This window comes from Hyperolius riggenbachi, chromosome 9 (genome assembly GCF_040937935.1).
Source record: "Hyperolius riggenbachi isolate aHypRig1 chromosome 9, aHypRig1.pri, whole genome shotgun sequence".
NCBI lineage: Eukaryota > Metazoa > Chordata > Amphibia > Anura > Hyperoliidae > Hyperolius > Hyperolius riggenbachi.
In genome coordinates, this window is record NC_090654.1 from 22999667 (window position 1) to 23017535 (window position 17869).

Sequence of the window (17869 nt, forward strand, 5' to 3'; positions counted from 1 at the left end):
TAAATCCAGTATATAATCCGTAGTTCACATATACGAACAAATAAAACAGAATATAGTGTAATACAACCTTGACAGTTAGCCTATAGGGCCTGCGCACTCACTTGAACCAGATGGTTATGAAGCCTATCGGGCCTAGCAGCCCAGCGGTATCCCTCTCTTGTGTGGTGCCGGCGTCCCGTACCTCCGATGTGCAAGTGTTTCCTGGATCTGCGAATCTCCCGCTGCCCAGTGACGTCAGACGCACCTGGCTCCGTCCTACGTGTTTTGTCCTATGGACTCATCAGCCCGTGAGTGAGTGAGTGAGTGCGTGAGTGCGTGCGCACTACGCAGGCCCTTTATATGTGAACTATGGATTAAATACTAGATTTATACTTTTGAAAGAATTAGAGCAGTGGATTCTGTGGCCTTTATGTACTACATGCTAGACCCACCTGGATTCTGAGGTGGCGTCAATCTGGTGACCTGCTACATTAAGGCTACTTTCCCACCAGGACGTTGCATTTTAGGGGACGTTATGGTCGCATAACGTGCCCCTAACGCAACCCCTTGGTGGTGCTGGATGTGGACATCAGACTGAGCCGCGTTGTGCAGCTCACTCTGGAGTCCGTGATGCGTACTCTTGGGCGGCGCGCATGCGGCATCACGTGGTCCTGCAAGCCAATCCTCGCACAGAGCGGTGCTCCAGGAAGTAAACACTGCACGTCACTGAGTGCAGTGAATATTAATTAGCCATGTGCCTGGCCGCTCTCCCCTCCTCCCCAACATTACTGAGCATGTGCAAGCAGTCTAACGCGGCTTAGCCGCGTATAAAGTACTGCATGCAGTACGTTGTCTTGAGGTGCAGCGTTACACTGTAACGCAACGTGGGCACTGTGAACAGCCCATTGATTCTTCATTACTGGGAGTTGGGCTGCGTCACAGGCTGCTCTAACGTGCGCCTGTAACGTCCCACTGTGAAAGCAGCCTAAGGGGTGCTTGTGGTTTGAGACACAGAGTGGAGCACAGCAATTCATATTGCACACGAGGGTGGCTGCATGCTTATTGCAATATCATTGTTACAGTAACGCACTATGTGGAGCTTTTCTTTCTAATCTTATAGATCATAAGAAGAGGAGCGCTGTCACAATCTTGGTTAAATTATAAAAAGAAAGACCTTTTATTCATTAAAGGATACCCGAACTGAAAGGTGACATGATGAGATAGACATGTGTATGTACAGTGCCTAGCACACAAATAACTATGCTGTGTTCCTTTTTTTTTTCTCTGCCTGAAAGAGTTAAATATAAGGTATGTAAGTGGCTGACTCAGTCCTGACTCAGACAGGAAGTGACTACAGTGTGACCCTCACTGAATAGAAATTCCAACTATAAACTCTTTCTGAGCAGAAAATGGCTTCTGAGAGCAAGAAAGAGGTAAAAAAAAGGGGAATTTCTTATCAGTGAGGGTCACACTGTAGTCACTTCCTGTCTGAGTCAGGACTGAGTCAGCCACTTACATACCTTATATTTAACTCTTTCAGGCAGAGAAAGAAAAAAAGGAACACAGCATAGTTATTTGTGTGCTTGGCACTGTACATTCACATGTCTATCTCATTATGTCAAATTTCAGTTCGGGTATCCTTTAAGTTATACTGTATATTCAGTAAAGTTCTTGTTCAAGCCTTATTTGTACACACGCTACAGAAAACTTGCCTGAGCATCTGGCATGTGTACAGCTGGCCCGTGTCATTGTTTAGCAATCTGCCGCTGTCTACCTTTACACAATTAGCAATGAACGAGCGCAATGCATGCTGGGAGATGCAGTCTATTAATCTGATTTATCTCCCAACCGAGAGATGCATGCAAATTGTATGGAGATTCCAGCTTGCATTCAAGTTAAAGTGTACCTGAGACAACCTAAAATGAAAATGTATATATACCTGGGGCTTCCTCCAGCCCCCTGCAGGCTGATCAGTCCCTCGCCGTCCTCCTCCGCTACCTCCATTCTCCATTATGGGTCCCGGTAAGTGAGTGAGCTGGGGCGCAGTGCAGTCTAGCAGTGTGCGCTCCCCCATCTTACTCACAAGGTTGGCAGTAGTAATGCGTAGGTGTAGGACGTTCCCGGCAATGGGGTGCACGGCCGGACTGCGCCTGCACAGACTGACTCACTAACCGGGACTCATAACGGAGAATGGAGGCAGCGGAGGACAACAGCGAGGGACTGATCAGCCTGCAGGGGGCTGGAGGAAGCCCCAGGTGTGTATACATTTTCATTTTTAGGAAGTCTCAGGTTCACTGTAAACTGCTACAGAATATGTCGGCACTATATAAATACATAATAATAATATGGTAGGACATTAGACTATGACTATGGTAGGATTAGATTGTGAGCTCCTCTGAGGACAGTCAGTGACATGACTATGTACTCTGTAACGTGCTGCAGAAGATGTCAGTGCTATATAAATACATAATAATAATATGGTAGGACATTAGACTATGACTATGGTAGGATTAGATTGTGAGCTCCTCTGAGGACAGTCAGTGACATGACTATGTACTCTGTAATGTGCTGCAGAAGATGTCAGTGCTATATAAATACATAATTATAATATGGTAGGACATTAGATTATGACTATGGTAGGATTAGAGTGTGAGCTCCTCTGAGGACAGTCAGTGACATGACTATGTACTCTGTAAAGTGCTGCAGAAGATGTCAGTGCTATATAAATACATAATAATAATATTGTAGGACATTAGACTATGACTACGGTAGGGATTAGAGTGTGAGCTCCTCTGAGGACAGTCAGTGACATGACTATGTACTCTGTAAAGTACTGCAAAAGATGTCAGTGCTATATACATATATAATAATAATAATATTATGGTAGGATTACCTTGTGAGCTTCTCTGAGGACAGTCAGTGACATGACTATGTACTCTGTAATGTGCTGCAGAAGACTGTGCTATATAAATACATAATAATAATATGGTAGGACACTAGAATACCATATATGGTAGGATTAGATTGTGGGCTCCTCTGAGGACAGTCAGTGACATGACTATGTACTCTGTAATGTGCTGCAGAAGATGTCGCTGCTATATAAATACATAATAATATGGTAGGACATTAGACTATGAAGATGTCACTGCTATATAAATACAAACGTTTGCTTTCCTAAAACAGAAAGAATTTGCAATAATTCAGGTTGGAGTGAGCTTGAGATGTCTCCCAGAGCAACACTGCTGAATATATGCAAATGAACCATTGTACCCTTAGAAGCTAAACACACCTCCAGAACCGCTGGAATGCAATGATGTGTCAGCTTGTTAATTTGTACAGAGCCCTAATAATCCAACATGCATACAGACTGTTTCGGATTGTTTGATCCTCATCAGTGCATGGCATGGATTTATTTGGCTCTATGGAGTAGGGCTTGTAAATCCGAGAGGTACAGACTAATCAGCAAGCTCATGGTGAACCAGAACTCATTGGAGTGTGTAAGGGACTACAATGGTCCTAAAAGCCCCCTTACTAAGATGTTAAGAATGGTTAATTTGCATATATTCAGCAGTGTTGCTCTGGGAGACATCTCAAGCTCACTCCAACCTGAATTATCTCAAATTCTTTCTGTTTTAGGAAAGCAAACGTTTGTTTTTCTTAACATCTTAGTAAGGGGGCTTTTAGGACCATTGTAGTCCCTTACACACTCCAATGAGTTCTGGGTCACCATGAGCTTGCTGGTTAGTCTGTACCTATATAAATACATAATAATATGGTAGGACATTAGACTATGACTATGGTAGGGATTAGATTGTGAGCTCTTCTAAGAATAGTCAGTGATATGACTATGTACTCTGTAAAGTGATGCATAAGATGTCAGTGCTACGTAAAAACATGGGGGCCTGAGATCTCCACTCATATAATTTGAGTTCACATTGTAATATACTGACACATTCAGGGGCGTAGCAATAGGGGGTGCAGAGGTTGCGCCCGCATCGGGGCCCTTGGGCCAGAGGGGCCCTGAAGGGCGCTCCCTCAACTACAGTATTAGCTCTCTATTGGTCCTGTGCTCATAATAATCACTTCTATAGATGCTTTGAATAGTAGTAATCATTAACAGACTGTTCCCCATCCCCCTCTTGTACCTCTGACACTGTAGTTGCCGTTGGCAGGTTTTGGTGCCCCGTATCATTTATTATGTATAGAGTGCATGGGGGCCCCATTGTAAAACTTGCATCGGGGCCCACAGCTCCTTAGCAACACCTCTGGATACATAACTCTTTATGTTGGCGGGTAGAGAGTTGGGAGGCAATAGAGCGGTCAGCAGCCATAATGCTGATGATGTATCGGCAGGTCATTAGCCGGCTCTCCTCTCCCCCGTCTCAGGTTCGGTCGTCTCTCCGCTGCCCCTTTACTTATTCATAAGCCTCCTGTGTGTCACATTATCTAGCTGTCACCAGGACGGTCACGTTACTGCCACCCGTTGTGCGTCTGCTGCTAATCCGAGGGGCTGCACCTGTCGCTGGGAGCTTCGCTGAGCGGTATGCCGGGGGCCGGGGGTGGAAGAGGCATTATTGATGCTATTTTATAATAATGATTGCTTGGGTGACTCAGAGGTGACGTCAGGGCGCTGCTGGAGGGACGAGGGACCCGTCCAGATACTATCTACATATCAGAGGCTGAGAACCATGAAGGATATTTTGTCATGACTTTATTTCTCGTGTTGGCCACACACTTATAGATTGTGATGCACTCTTCTTAAAGGGGAACTGAAATGAGAGCGATATGGTGGATGCCATATTTATCTCCTTTAACCATTTCAGCCCGCGGGGATTTTTCACCTTATGCATCCGAGCAATTTTCACCTCCCATTCATTCGCTAATAACTTTATCACTACTTATCACAATTTATTGATCTATATCTTGTTTTTTCCGCCACTAATTAGGCTTTCTTTGGGTGGTACATTTTGTTAAGAATTATTTTTTATAAATGCATTTTAACAGGATTAATAAGAAAAAATAGAAAAAAATCATGATTTCTCCGTTTTCGGCCATTATAGCTTTAAAATAATCCATGCTACCATAATTAAAACCTATGTATTTTATTTGCCCGTATGTCTCGGTTATGACACCATTTAAATTTTGTCCCTATCACAATGTATGGCGCCAATATTTTATTTAGAAATAAAGGTGCATTTTTTTTTAGTTTTGCGTCCATCACTATTTACAAGCTTATAATTAAAAAAAAAAAAATTGTAGTATACCCCCTTCAAATGTATATTTAAAGAGTTCAGAACCTTCGGTAACTATTTATGTTTTGTTATTTTGGTGTGGGAAATAGTTAATTTTTAAAGTTATTATATGTGTAAATTGTAATGTAAAAAATATGTAGACGTAGTTTTACTATTTGGCCACAAGATGGCCACCTTGAGTTTTTTTTTCTCCTTGTGCTTCTCGCTAAGCGGAAGCACAAGGGGGACACAGAAAATTTTATTTGCAGAGAGTCTGAAGCCTCTAGTAAGAGCGCTTCGGTTTTTCTGCTGGGGACACGGATCGGTGATCGGGAACCATGTTCCCGTTCACTGATCCCAGGGCTACCGGGGGACAGCACAGGGGCGCGCCTGCGATCACACGCGGGAGCGCGCCGAAGCGCGGCACCGCAGCAGAAGCTCACGTCCGGGCGGCAGAAATGGTTAAACAATACCGGTTACCTGCCAGCCCTGCTGATCTATTTGGCTACAATAGTGTCTGATTCACACCAGAAACAAGCATGCAGCTAATCCAGTCAGATCTGACAATAGTTGTCAGAAACACCTGATCTGCTGCATGCTTGTTCAGGGTCTATGGCTAATAGTATTAGAGGCGGAGGATCAGCAGGATAGCCAGGCAACTGGTATTGCTTAAAAGGAAATAAATATGGCAGCCTCCACATCTCTCTTACTTCAGTTGCCCTTTAAAGTGGACCTAAACTCAGAACTTCCTCTCTGCTTTAAAAGATAAGCAACAGCATGATAAACCTTAAAAACATTTTTTGTTACAGGCATTACAAATCCTGCAATAAATCGTCAGTGTCTATACTTCCTGCTTTCAGGGAAGCAGACATAGGGGCCTGATTCACAAAGCGGTGATAACTCAGTTATCACGCCTAAAAGACTTTAGGCATGATAAGCTTTGCACCGCTGAGTTAGCACCGATTTGTGCTCTTTATCGCGCGCAAAGTCCCGCGCGTAAAGTTTTGCACGCGCAATCGCGCAACTCCGCGCGCAGCGCCCATAGGGTTTAATGGGCGCATCGCGCGCGCTGCACCGTGCGCCGCGGAAAATTCGCGCAAATTTCTTCTTATCATGCCTAAACTGAGTTTAGGCATGATAAAGGGCTTTTCACTGGCGTGCAAACACTTTGCACCGCTTTGTGAATCAGGCCCATTGTGTTAACATCATGTGTTTACAATTTAGCTGCTGCGCTGAGGCCGCCAGCTGACACAGGTAAGAGATCAAATTACACTGGTGATTAGTCACAGATGAGGATGAATTAAACAGGTTAAACTCTCTAAATACATACAGGGTGCATTTCTCTGTGTTTTTCTTCTGTTCTGTGCAAGAGTTCAGGTCAACTTTAACCAGCCTGGCGGTATGGACGAGCTCAGCTCGTCCATCACCGCCGGAGGCTGCCGCTCAGGCCCTGCTGGGCCGATTTTCTTCAAATAAAGTGCAGCACACGCAGCCGGCCAGTGGCGTAGCTAAGGAGCTGTGGGCCCCGATGCAAGTTTTACAATGGGGCCCCCCAAGTACTCTATACATAATAATTGATATGGCGCACCAAAACTTGCCAAAGGCAACTACAGTGTCAGAGGTGCAAGAAGGGGATGGGGAACAGTTTGTTAATGATTACCACTATTCAAAGTATCTATAGAAGTGATTATTATGAGCACAGGACCAATAGAGAGCTAATACTGTAGTTGAGGGAGGGCCCTTCAGGGCCCCTCTGGCCCAAGGGCCCCGATGCGGTCGCAACCTCTGCACCCCCTATTGCTACGCCCCTGCAGCCGGCACTTTGCCAGCCGCGTGTGCTGCCCGATCGCCGCCGCTCTGCGGCGATCCGCCGCGAGCAGCGGCGAAAGAGGGTCCCCCCAGCCGCCTGAGCCCAGCGTAGCCGGAACAAAAAGTTCCGGCCAGCGCTAAGGGCTGGATCGGAGGCGGCTGACGTCAGGACGTCGGCTGACGTCGATGACGTCACTCCGCTCGTCGCTATGGCGACGATCTAAGCAAAACAAGGAAGGCCGCTCATTGCGGCCTTCCTTGTTTATTCTGGGCGCCGGAGGCGATCGGAAGAACGCCTCCGGAGCGCCCTCTAGTGGGCTTTCATGCAGCCAACTTTCAGTTGGCTGCATGAAATAGTTTTTTTTTTATTAAAAAAAAACCCTCCCGCAGCCACCCTGGCGATCTTATCAGAACGCCAGGGTGGTTAAACCATCGATGTTAAAATGATCGCTCAGGAATATAAACTGATTGAATGTTTTAAAGTGATCTGTTTGATTCAGATAGATCTATATTTTTTGTCTCTCGCACTCTATTTGATGCATTTGATTTAAAACGATGAATTAATCGTTTTTAACTATTCTGTCTGATTTAGCATTATTGCGATTCTTTAATTTGCGCCACATTTGATAGTTGAGCCTTAACGGTACAATTTTTTTTAAACAACTCTATATTTCGATCTGATAATGTAATCGAATTGTATGTGCGCAGAAACAATTTGTGCTATTTGATCAGTTATGAATGATTGCATGATCGCTTGCTTTCATCCTCTTGTGTTGATCAGCACAGCAGAATTTATCAATATTGACAGATCTGTAGTATTTTTTGACCTGTTGGAGCGTTTCAGTTAGGGTTCGTTCACATTTATTATTTGTTATTATTATTTACCGATATTTATACGGTGTTCACATCTTTTGCAACACTTTACAGAGTACATAGTCATGTCACAGACTGTCCTCAGAGGAGCTCACAATCTAATCCCTACCATAGTCATAGTCTAATGTCCTACCATATTATTATTATGTATTTATATAGCACTGACATCTTCTGCAGCACTTTACAGAGTACATAGTCATGTCACTGACTGTCCTCAGAGGAGCTCACAATCTAATCCTACCATAGTCTAATGTCCTACCATATTATTATTATGTATTTATATAGCACTGACATCTTCTGCAGCACATTACAGAGTCCATAGTCATGTCACTGACTGTCCTCAGAGGAGCTCACAATCTAATCCTACCATAGTCTAATGTCCTACCATATTATTATTATGTATTTATATAGCAGTGACATCTTCTGCAGCACATTACAGCGTACACAGTCATGTCACTGACTGTCCTCAGAGTCCTAGTGTAATGTCCTACCAAATTATTATTATGTATTTTTATAGCACTGACATCCACAGAGTAGGTCACAATCTAATCCTACCATGATCATGCTGTAATGTCCTAGAAAAGGAACATAATATTTTCTAAACCTATATACCGGTACTTCATTTCAAAATTAATTTTAAATCACATCATAAGAATTGGGACTGTTGATAAAATATATAAACCACACATTTGTAATGCCGGTATGATGTTGATCAACTGTGTAAAAAAAATTGCACAAACCTTTTTGACCGACAAATGTTGACCGAAAATGCAATAAAAATCCCGATCAGCATGATTAAAAAATCCTACTTGATCGATCTATAAAATGAAACATTGAACTGTGACCAGTGGCGTAGCTGGAGATTATGGGGCCCCATAGCAAAACTTCCTGGGGCCATAAGATGCAGGCGCTCTTGAGCAATTGAGGGTAATTAGTGGGTGTTTAGAGGAGAGAACAGATGTAAACACTGCACTTGGGAGGTGATCTGACGTCAGATCTGCAGGCGATCTATTGGTGTGGGTGGGTGATCAGATTGCCCGCAAGGGGCATGTTAGGGGCTGATTGATGGGTGGCAGTGACAGGGGGTGATTGATGGGTGATTGATAGGTGATTGACAGGTGATCAGTGGGTTATTACAGGGAAGGACAGATGTAAATAATGCCCTGGCGAATTGATAAGGAGGGGTCTGAGGGCAATCTGAGCGTGTGGGCGGGTGATTGGGTGCCCGCAAGGGGCAGATTAGGGTCTAATCTGATGGGTAACAGTGACAGGTGGTGATAGGGGGTGATTGATGGGTGATTGATGGGTAATTAGTGGGTGTTTAGAGGAGAGAATAGATGTAAACACTGCACTTGGGAGGTGATCTGATGTCGGATCTGCAGGCGATCTATTGGTGTGGGTGGGTGATCAGATTGCCCGCAAGGTGCAGGATAGGGGCTGATTGATGGGTGGCAGTGACAGGGGGTGATTGATGGGTGATTGACAGGTGATTGACAGGTGATCAGTGGGTTATTACAGGGGGGATAGAGGCATACAGTACACAGGGAGGGGAGGGGGGTCTGGGGAGAATCTGAGGGGTGGGGGGGGTGATCAGGAGGGAGCAGGGGGCAGTTTAGGGTTAAAAAAAATAGCGTTGACAGATAGTGACAGGGAGTGATTGATGGGTGATTAGGGGGGTGACTGGGTGCAAACAGTGGTCTGGGGGGTGGGCAGGGGGGGAGTCTGAGGGGTGCTGTGGGCGATCAGGGGGCAGGGGGGGGGGAAATCAGTGTGCTTGGGTGCAGACTAGGGTGGCTGCGGCCTGCCCTGGTGGTCCCTCGGACACTGGGACCACCAGGGCAGGAGGCAGCCTGTATAATAGGCTTTGTATACATTACAAAGCCTATTATACATACGGGCAGCGGCGATCCGGGTGCTAGTAACCCGTCGGCGCTTCCGAACGGCCGGCGAGTTACAGCACGAGGGGGGCCGGAGCCAGTCGCCGGCGGCTGATCGCGTCACAAATGACGCGATCGCCGCATAACCACGCCCGCAGCCGCCCCCGCCAATGGGCGTATTGCGGTCCTTTAGGCCCAGTCTTTGCAGCCGCCCATCGGCTGGGGGCAGTCCTCAAGTGGTTAATCACTGTGTCATGCCACTAAGTATGACATGAGGCAGTGCTTAGCATGTAAGATTAAGTTTCCTAAAGATCCTATTGTACCGGCAGCGTTCTTCTCTTTTGTTATGGTCCTCATTTGATGAGGTCATCGAGGACCCTTACAACACAGAAGAACGATGCCGGTATAATTCATAACTGCAGGGCGGAGGGTGAGGGCTGCTGCCTGTACCCATGTACCCCACACCTGCATCGGAGGAAGGGAGCAAGGGAGGGAAACATACACCACAGGGAAGGAGTGCAGCAGCGGCGTCTCTGCATCAGTAAGGGAGGAGGAGGAGGAGGGTGTCATTTTTGGAAGGAAGCTCTATCTCTTGCATAAGGCGCCTGTAGGCTCAAGCCTACAGTGCCTTATGGTAAATCCCGCCCTGAGGATGTGGGAAGCCTCTGCAGGATCAGGGGCTCCGCTCTTTTTGGTAAGTATTGTTTTTTTCCGTTAGTTTCTCCTCGGGTTTATTTGAAGAAGGAACATTTATATATAGCTTTCATCATGACTGGTCACCTTTGTTTGCAGGGTGCTTCTGCCTCCTCCGGGGCCCACACTCTATATTTCGATGTCCTCGATTCTCCAGAAAGCAGCGACCTCGACAACCCGCTGTGCGTTGTGGCTCCGCAGTGCGAGCTGTACACCTGGGAGGAGAATGGGAACGCGGAGGACAGGTCAGTGGTCTGTAATATATGTCATTTCTGGCTTTTATTTTTATACAGTGTATATGGCAATATCTTCACTGAGTGCAAATTCCAGTCACTGAACCCAGGCATTACATGTGGCAGCAAAATGCAAATCATTAAAATGGATTCTTGCACAGGACAGAAGGAAAACACAGAGAAACGCACCCTGTATGTATTTAGAGAGTTTAGCCTGTCTGATTCCCACTCAACTGTGACTAATCACAACTGTAATTTGATCTCTCAGCTGTGTCAGCTGGCTACCTCGGCAGAGCAGCTAATTTGTAAACACAGGATGTTAACTCTATGCCTGCTTCAGTGAAAGCAGGAAGTAGACACACTGCAGATTTATTGCAGGATTTGTATCAGCTGTAACAAAGAAATGCTTTTCTTTAAAAGTTATTACGTTGTTGCGTATCTTTTAGAACAGAGAGGAAGTTCTGATTTCAGGTCCGCTTTAAGGTGCCCATTCATCACTCGATACTGCGGGTTGATCGAATGGGTGGAAAAGTGGTGCTTCAACATGGCCACCCGATTGGTTTTTTGACCAATTTTGTGTGAAATCTGTCTAAAGGACCAATCGGGGATGCTGGTAAAATCTCATTTGCAAAGGCTTGATCCGGTGCGCAGTGGGAATGGCGTTGGATATATCAACGACCGACGCACACTATGGACCTCCAAGTGTATCTGTGTCCTCCCCGTGCCGATATGCAGGTACAAGGCCTCGTTCACATCTCTTCAGCGCACATGGCCATGCGATCGGAACACAACACGTACAATCGCACGCCATCTGCGCCGCTGCGCTGCTGATCCCATCCATGACAGTGATGGGATCAGCTCTTCGCTTGCGGGCAAAATGCAGGCAGCCGTACGCAACAGCTTCATAGCCCATCATACTGCTGCGCAGCACAGTAGATGTGAACGGTGGAAGGACTGTCTATGCCCTTCTGCTATCCTTGCGTTTCAGCACATCATACGCGCTTCCAAATGTGCACAGGAAGTGCGTATGATGTGAACGAGGCCTAAGGCTCACCTCTCTGCCGGTGGGACTCCTAGCCTCCTCTGGTGCCTGCCGTCACTGAGAGTGCCACCGTACCACGCGAATCGGCATATGTTGTGACATCACACTTACGCCAGTGCCACGTGGCGCAGGCACTCGCGGTGACAGCGGACAACAAAGGAGGCCAGGAGTCGCGTCCGTGGAAAGGTGAGACTTCATGGGCATGACGGGACACTTACACTTGGAGGGCGGCCAGGCGGACGGTGGAGGCGGCAGCGCTAGGCTGATTCCATGATGAAATCTATGGGAAATCAATGTGTGAGGGATGGGCAACAGATCATCCTTCAGATTCGATCTCACGGCGCTGGAACGTGGGGTACAAGAGAAGATAGGGAAGGCTTTATAGAATCCAGAGCCTTCCTTGTCCATAGGGGGGGGGGAGGGGGGGGGGTGTTGGCGTGGGAGGAAGGGTGTTGGCGTGGGAGGGGGGGGAGGGGGTGATTGTGCACAGCTTTCTCCTCTATGCACTAGCGGCTCCGTGCTAATGCGCAGGTGCAAACCTTACTGGCGCCTGTGCAGTGGGGCGGCACTCGGAGACAGCAGGGGCATAGCCAGGAGCGTTGCTAGCCCCAAAGGTCAGTGGCACATGCCCCGGATGTATTCTGGGGTGACCCTGATGTCCCCCAGGCAGAGTCAGGCAGCGGGCGGCAGTACTCACCTCTGGCCGCTTGGTCTCCAGATTCTGCAGACGTCTTTTCTGCAGAAAGTGTCTGAGAAGGAATCAGAAGCTAAAGCTCCTAGCATTTGATTCTTGGATGCGAGGGGGAGAATCGTCAGCTACATAGGATCTCTCCAGACTTGGAGAGCGGATGAGAGAGATGAGTAGTTCCTCCCGCTGTGCTACTCTTCTGGAGGACACACACACGATGCATGCTTCCTATGGAGGCTCCACAGCTTCCAGCATGTCACTACAACACCCAGCATGCCCCGTAGGGGGCACCACAGCACCAGTATGCCCCATAGAGGCACCACAGTACCCAGCATGGCACCAAACAGCACCCCACATGCCCCAGCATTGTATTAATGGAGAGCAGGACTTCATCCAACATTTTGCTGGGCAAGCCTACTTAACTGTTGTTAAGTTTATGTAAATTTGGCTCCACCCATGACCACACCCACATTCTGGTGCCATGGGGGCCCCGATCTCACTAGGGTCATAAAACAAGTGTGGACATCACAATCTTTACACCCTCAACAAGTGTAGCCACAAAACACCTGATCTGAAGGCTGGTCCCCTGTATCGGAGGGAATTAAGTAATAGTTGGGGGCGGGGCCCCTCCACAGCTCTCCACCTTCTCATCCCCCCTGTAGTTACGGCCCCGCCCACCAGCAGCGGGAGGGATCAAGGAGGATTAGAGGGAAGCTTTTTTTAGTAGGACTTTATATTTGCTTTAAAATAATCATTCTGGTAATACCCAATCCTTTTTATCTAAAGCACAATTGGTCTAACATCTATCCTCATACTAAATTATTTGAAATGCAATGATTATCACCCTCTCATATACTTTCTTTACTTCTTGACTCTGCACACTACTTCTTTAACTTAAGGAGGACTCTGAAATACGTCTCAGCAATAGAATCCTGTTGACAATAACCGCTGTTTCTTTCTTTCTCTTCTTCATTCTTTAAAATCTTCTTCTTTCTTTCTGTTTTAGGCTAATTTCACACCAGGACGTTGCGTTAGAGGGGGCGTTAAGGTCGCATAACATCCCCCTAACGGAACGCCTGGTGGTGCTGGATCTGGACGTCAGAGTGAGCCGCGTTGTGCAGCTCACACTGGCGTCCGTGATGCCGTGATGCGCACCCTTGTGCGCATGCAGCATCACGTGGTCCCGCCGGCCAATCGCCGCACAGAGCGGCCGCACCAGGAAGTAAACACTGCACGTCACAACGTGCAGTGCATATTAATTAGCCATGTGCCTGGCCGCTCTCCGCTCCTCCCCAACATTACTGAGCATGTGCAAGCAGTCTAACACGGCTCAGCCGCGTCCAAAGTACTGCATGCAGTACGTTGTCTTGTGACGCAGCGTTACAATGTAACGCAATGTCCGCACTGTGAACAGCCCCATTGATTTTTCATTACTGTGCGGTGGGCTGCGTTACAGGCTGCTCTAACGTGCGCCTGTAACGTTCCACTGTGAAACCAGCCTTAGTGTTAAATAGATCCACAATTTCATTGAAATTGAAATAGATTCATGGGGTATTGACACTGGTTATCAGTATTTAGCTATAGCTCTTTTATATTAATACTAATTTGGGTTTGCTCTCATCTCTATGTAGAGATGGATGCGTCACCCGGGGACTTAGCAGGGTGGTTTTGGTCCCCCAGTCCCTGGGAGGATCTGCTCCATTTCCCAAATAGGTTTAGGTGATTTACACTAACTAATTAGAGCTAAGTTTCTTATTTTTATGTCAACTGAATGTCCAGTTTTATATATGCAAATTTTATGTACCACAATTACTGTTATTATTATTATGTTAAAAATGTTGTGTTGAGTGACATTTGGCACATATGCCTATTTATTTGTTTTGAAAAACCCCAATAAAAATTATTGAACATAAAATTATCATTCTTTTGGCTATATATACAGACACACACACACACACATATATATATATATATATATATATATATATATATATATATAAATTACCAAGGGGTGAGCAGCACAAACCAAATTTTTTATGCAATTCTATGCAAAGCATGCACGCAGCGCTGGAGGTCCCCAGACTCCATAAGAAATATATAAGTACAGTGGGGCTGCAGCACACAACAGGAAAACAGTGACAGGGGCTCTTGGTTACGCTTTAACGCGCTTAAGCTCACCAACTGCGCCAAAGTGTCCCCGATCTGGTGAGTCCTACTCTACCATGCAAAATGCCAGTTTTTATAAGGTGAAGGGTGAGGTGTTTTTAATTTCCTTTTTTTCCCATCTAGTTGACATTTTAGGGTTTTTGGTTTAGTTCCCACTAGACTGCTTATAAAAACTGGCATTTTGCATGGTAGAGTAGGACTCACCAGATTGGGGACACTTTGGCGCAGTTGGTGAGCTTAAGCGCGTTAAAGCGTAACCAAGAGCCCCTGTCGCTGTTTTCCTGTTGTGTGCTGCAGCCCCTCTGTACATATATATATATATTTGGATTCATATGTTAAGATGTAACATTTGCTCTTTTCAGATGGGAGGAATCATATTCAGTGACCCGCCTGTCCTGCGCAGACTTCAGGGCTGTTCCTGCCTCAACGGTAACTTCCCCGGCCTATTGTACAGCTTGTCTCGTATCAGTAGCTTACAAGCGGGCCACATGTTCTGCTGTACGCAGGAGGGGATGGAGCGACATGGTAGTGACCAGGGCTGGTTCTAGACATTTTGCCGCCTGAGGCAAACTTATGAGGATGTGCCCCCCACCATCCTGCCCTTCTTGATTTGGAATGATTGCACAGGACCGTAATATTTACTGCAACAACTTGAGACATGACATGCTGCAACTCAACCCAATAACACACTGGCTGGGTGGGAGTCTGTGACAAACAAACTGCTCACCATCCTCCATTCCTCCCCAGTCAGGACAGCAGTGCCACCTCCTCCCCCTTCTGCTGTGCAAGTCAAATGAAACACTGCTGCTCTCCTGCCCCTTCCCCCTCCTCACTCACTGTCAGACTCCTCACACAGCACAACATGCTGCTTTTCCCCAATGATGACCTCTTCACTTCTCTTTCGCTTCTCCTCCTATTCTGACTGCATTCTGTTTGTGTAAACACAGTACAAACATGCCGCCCTGTAATCTCTGCGCCTGATGCAAATGTTTCAAGACAAAAGACAAATAACATTTATATATTTTCTCCTGGCGGACTCAAAGCGCCAGGCATGCAGCCACTAGGACGCGCTCTATGGGCAGTAACAGTGTTAGGGAGACTTGCCCAAGGTCTCCTACTGAATAGGTGCTGGCTTACTGAACAGGCAGAGCCGAGGTTCGAACCCTGGTCTCCTGTGTCAGAGGCAGAGCCTTTACCCATTTCACCTTGTTTTCACGAGAAAACCGGCCCTGGTAGTGACATCACGCAGCGGGCAGGGTTAGTGGGGATCAATGTCTTGGCCGTCGCTCAGCCGAAGTGATCCGTCAGGTCTCTGTTCGAGAGGGGTTTGGGCAGCCTTTCGCACATTGGATTCCAATGTAATAAGTAAAGTTTCCTTTAGAGACCTGAAAGAGGACTTAAAGAGAAACTCCGACCAAAAATTGAACTTTATCCCAATCAGTAGCTGATACCCCCTTTTACATGAGAAATCTATTCTTTTCACAAACAGACCATCAGGGGGCGCTGTATGACTGATATTGTGGTGAAACCCATCCCACAAGTAACCCCTCCCACAAGAAAAAGTCAAACTTTTGGCAGTTTCCTGTCTGTGAACCTTGTTGCATTGTGGGAAATAGCTGTTTACAGCTGTTTCCAACTGCCAAAAAAGCATGCAGCAGCCACATCACCTGCCAACAGTAAAATGTTCACTGGAGTTCCTCTTTAACACCCTACATGAGCCCCAACTTCTTATTGCGGCTAACAGCCTGATACCAGTGAAGGGGAGACGTCCCGATCCTCCATCTCTTAACCACCCTGGCGTTCTATTAAGATCGCCAGGGAGGCTGCGGGAGGGTTTTTTTTAATAAAAAAAAAAATATTTCATGCAGCCAACTGAAAGTTGGCTGCATGAAAGCCCACTAGAGGGCGCTCCGGAGGCGTTCTTCCGATCGCCTCCGGCGCCCAGAATAAACAAGGAAGGCCGCAATGAGCAGCCTTCCTTGTTTTGCTTACATCGTCGCCATAGCGACGAGCGGAGTGACGTCATGGACGTCAGCCGCCTCCAATCCAGCCCTTAGCGCTGGCCGGAACTTTTTGTTCCGGCTACTCTGGGCTCAGGCGGCTGGGGGGACCCTCTTTCGCCGCTGCGGCGGCGGTCAGGCAGCACACGCGGCTGGCAAAGTGCCGGCTGCGTGTGCTGCTTTTTATTTGAGCCAAATCGGCCCAGCAGGGCCTGAGCGGCACCCTCTGGCGGTACTGGACGAGCTGAGCTCGTCCAGACCGCTCAGCAGGTTAATACACACGCTCAACAGAAGTCTTTTACTACAAACAACTTTACAAACAACTACGATTAAAAAGTTGGAAAGATACGTCTTGGCGTGCAAGCAACTATTATACACATAAAACGACTTGACAGACAACTTGACGAACAACTCCAAATTGACATATTGTTGAGTCCCATTCATACGCTCAACAGCGGTCTTTTATGCAGCACAATTGTCAAAAAACTTTTGTTGTGAAACAAGTTGAAACAACTAAAAAAAGTTTATCAGCTGTTTGAACATTAGCAAACATATTTTTTAAGTTGTTTCAACTTGTTTCACAACAAAAGTTGTTTGACAATTGTGCTGCTACTCAACAGTGGTCTTTTAGGCTCTCACAACTTTTCTTGTGAAACACCTAAAAAAAATCTCTGCTATTGTTCAAGCAGCTGATAAGACTGATATGGAGTCAATCCAACTGTTGAATTGACTTGAGCTGCATCTTATCAGTTGTTGGACGCCTCTTATCAGTGATAACGCCTTGACAAAAGTTGTCCAACTTCTTCAAGTTGTTTGATAATTGTGCATTTGAAAGACTTTTGTTGAGAGGTGACATGTGACATGATGAGATAGACATGTGTATGTACAGTGCCTAGCACACAAATAACTATGCTGTGTTCCTTTTTTTCTTTCTCTGCCTGAAAGAGTTAAACATCAGGTATGTAAGTGGCAGTTCCTGTCTGAGTCAAGACTGGGTCAGACTACAGTATGATCCCCACTGATAAGAAATTACAACTATAAAATACTTTCCTAGCAGAAAATGGCTTCTGAGAGCAGGAAAGAGATGAAAAGGGTCAATAGTTCATAGATTTTAGCCCTGGCATACTTCAATGAATGTGTCATTGAGCAAAAGCAATAAAACAGTAAAAACTTAAAAAGTAGATTTAAATCTATATATATAAAATCGGATGTATGTGTGTATGTATGGGCCGCGATCACGCAAAAACGGCTTGACCGATTTGAACGAAACTTGGTATA

The 17869-nt window shown here is 46.4% G+C and overlaps 1 protein-coding gene across 1 annotated transcript in view; it reads left to right on the forward strand.

Moving 5' to 3' along the window:
• Nucleotides 1-10400: 10400 nt before the first annotated feature.
• Nucleotides 10401-17869, forward strand: part of LOC137533401 (serine/arginine repetitive matrix protein 5-like) — a 39259-nt gene continuing 31790 nt past the window's right edge. The window contains exons 1-3 of the mRNA XM_068254802.1: nucleotides 10401-10463; nucleotides 10562-10707; nucleotides 14954-15020. Of these exons, the coding sequence (XP_068110903.1) occupies nucleotides 10401-10463; nucleotides 10562-10707; nucleotides 14954-15020 (276 nt within the window). The remainder of the gene's footprint in view (nucleotides 10464-10561; nucleotides 10708-14953; nucleotides 15021-17869) is intronic.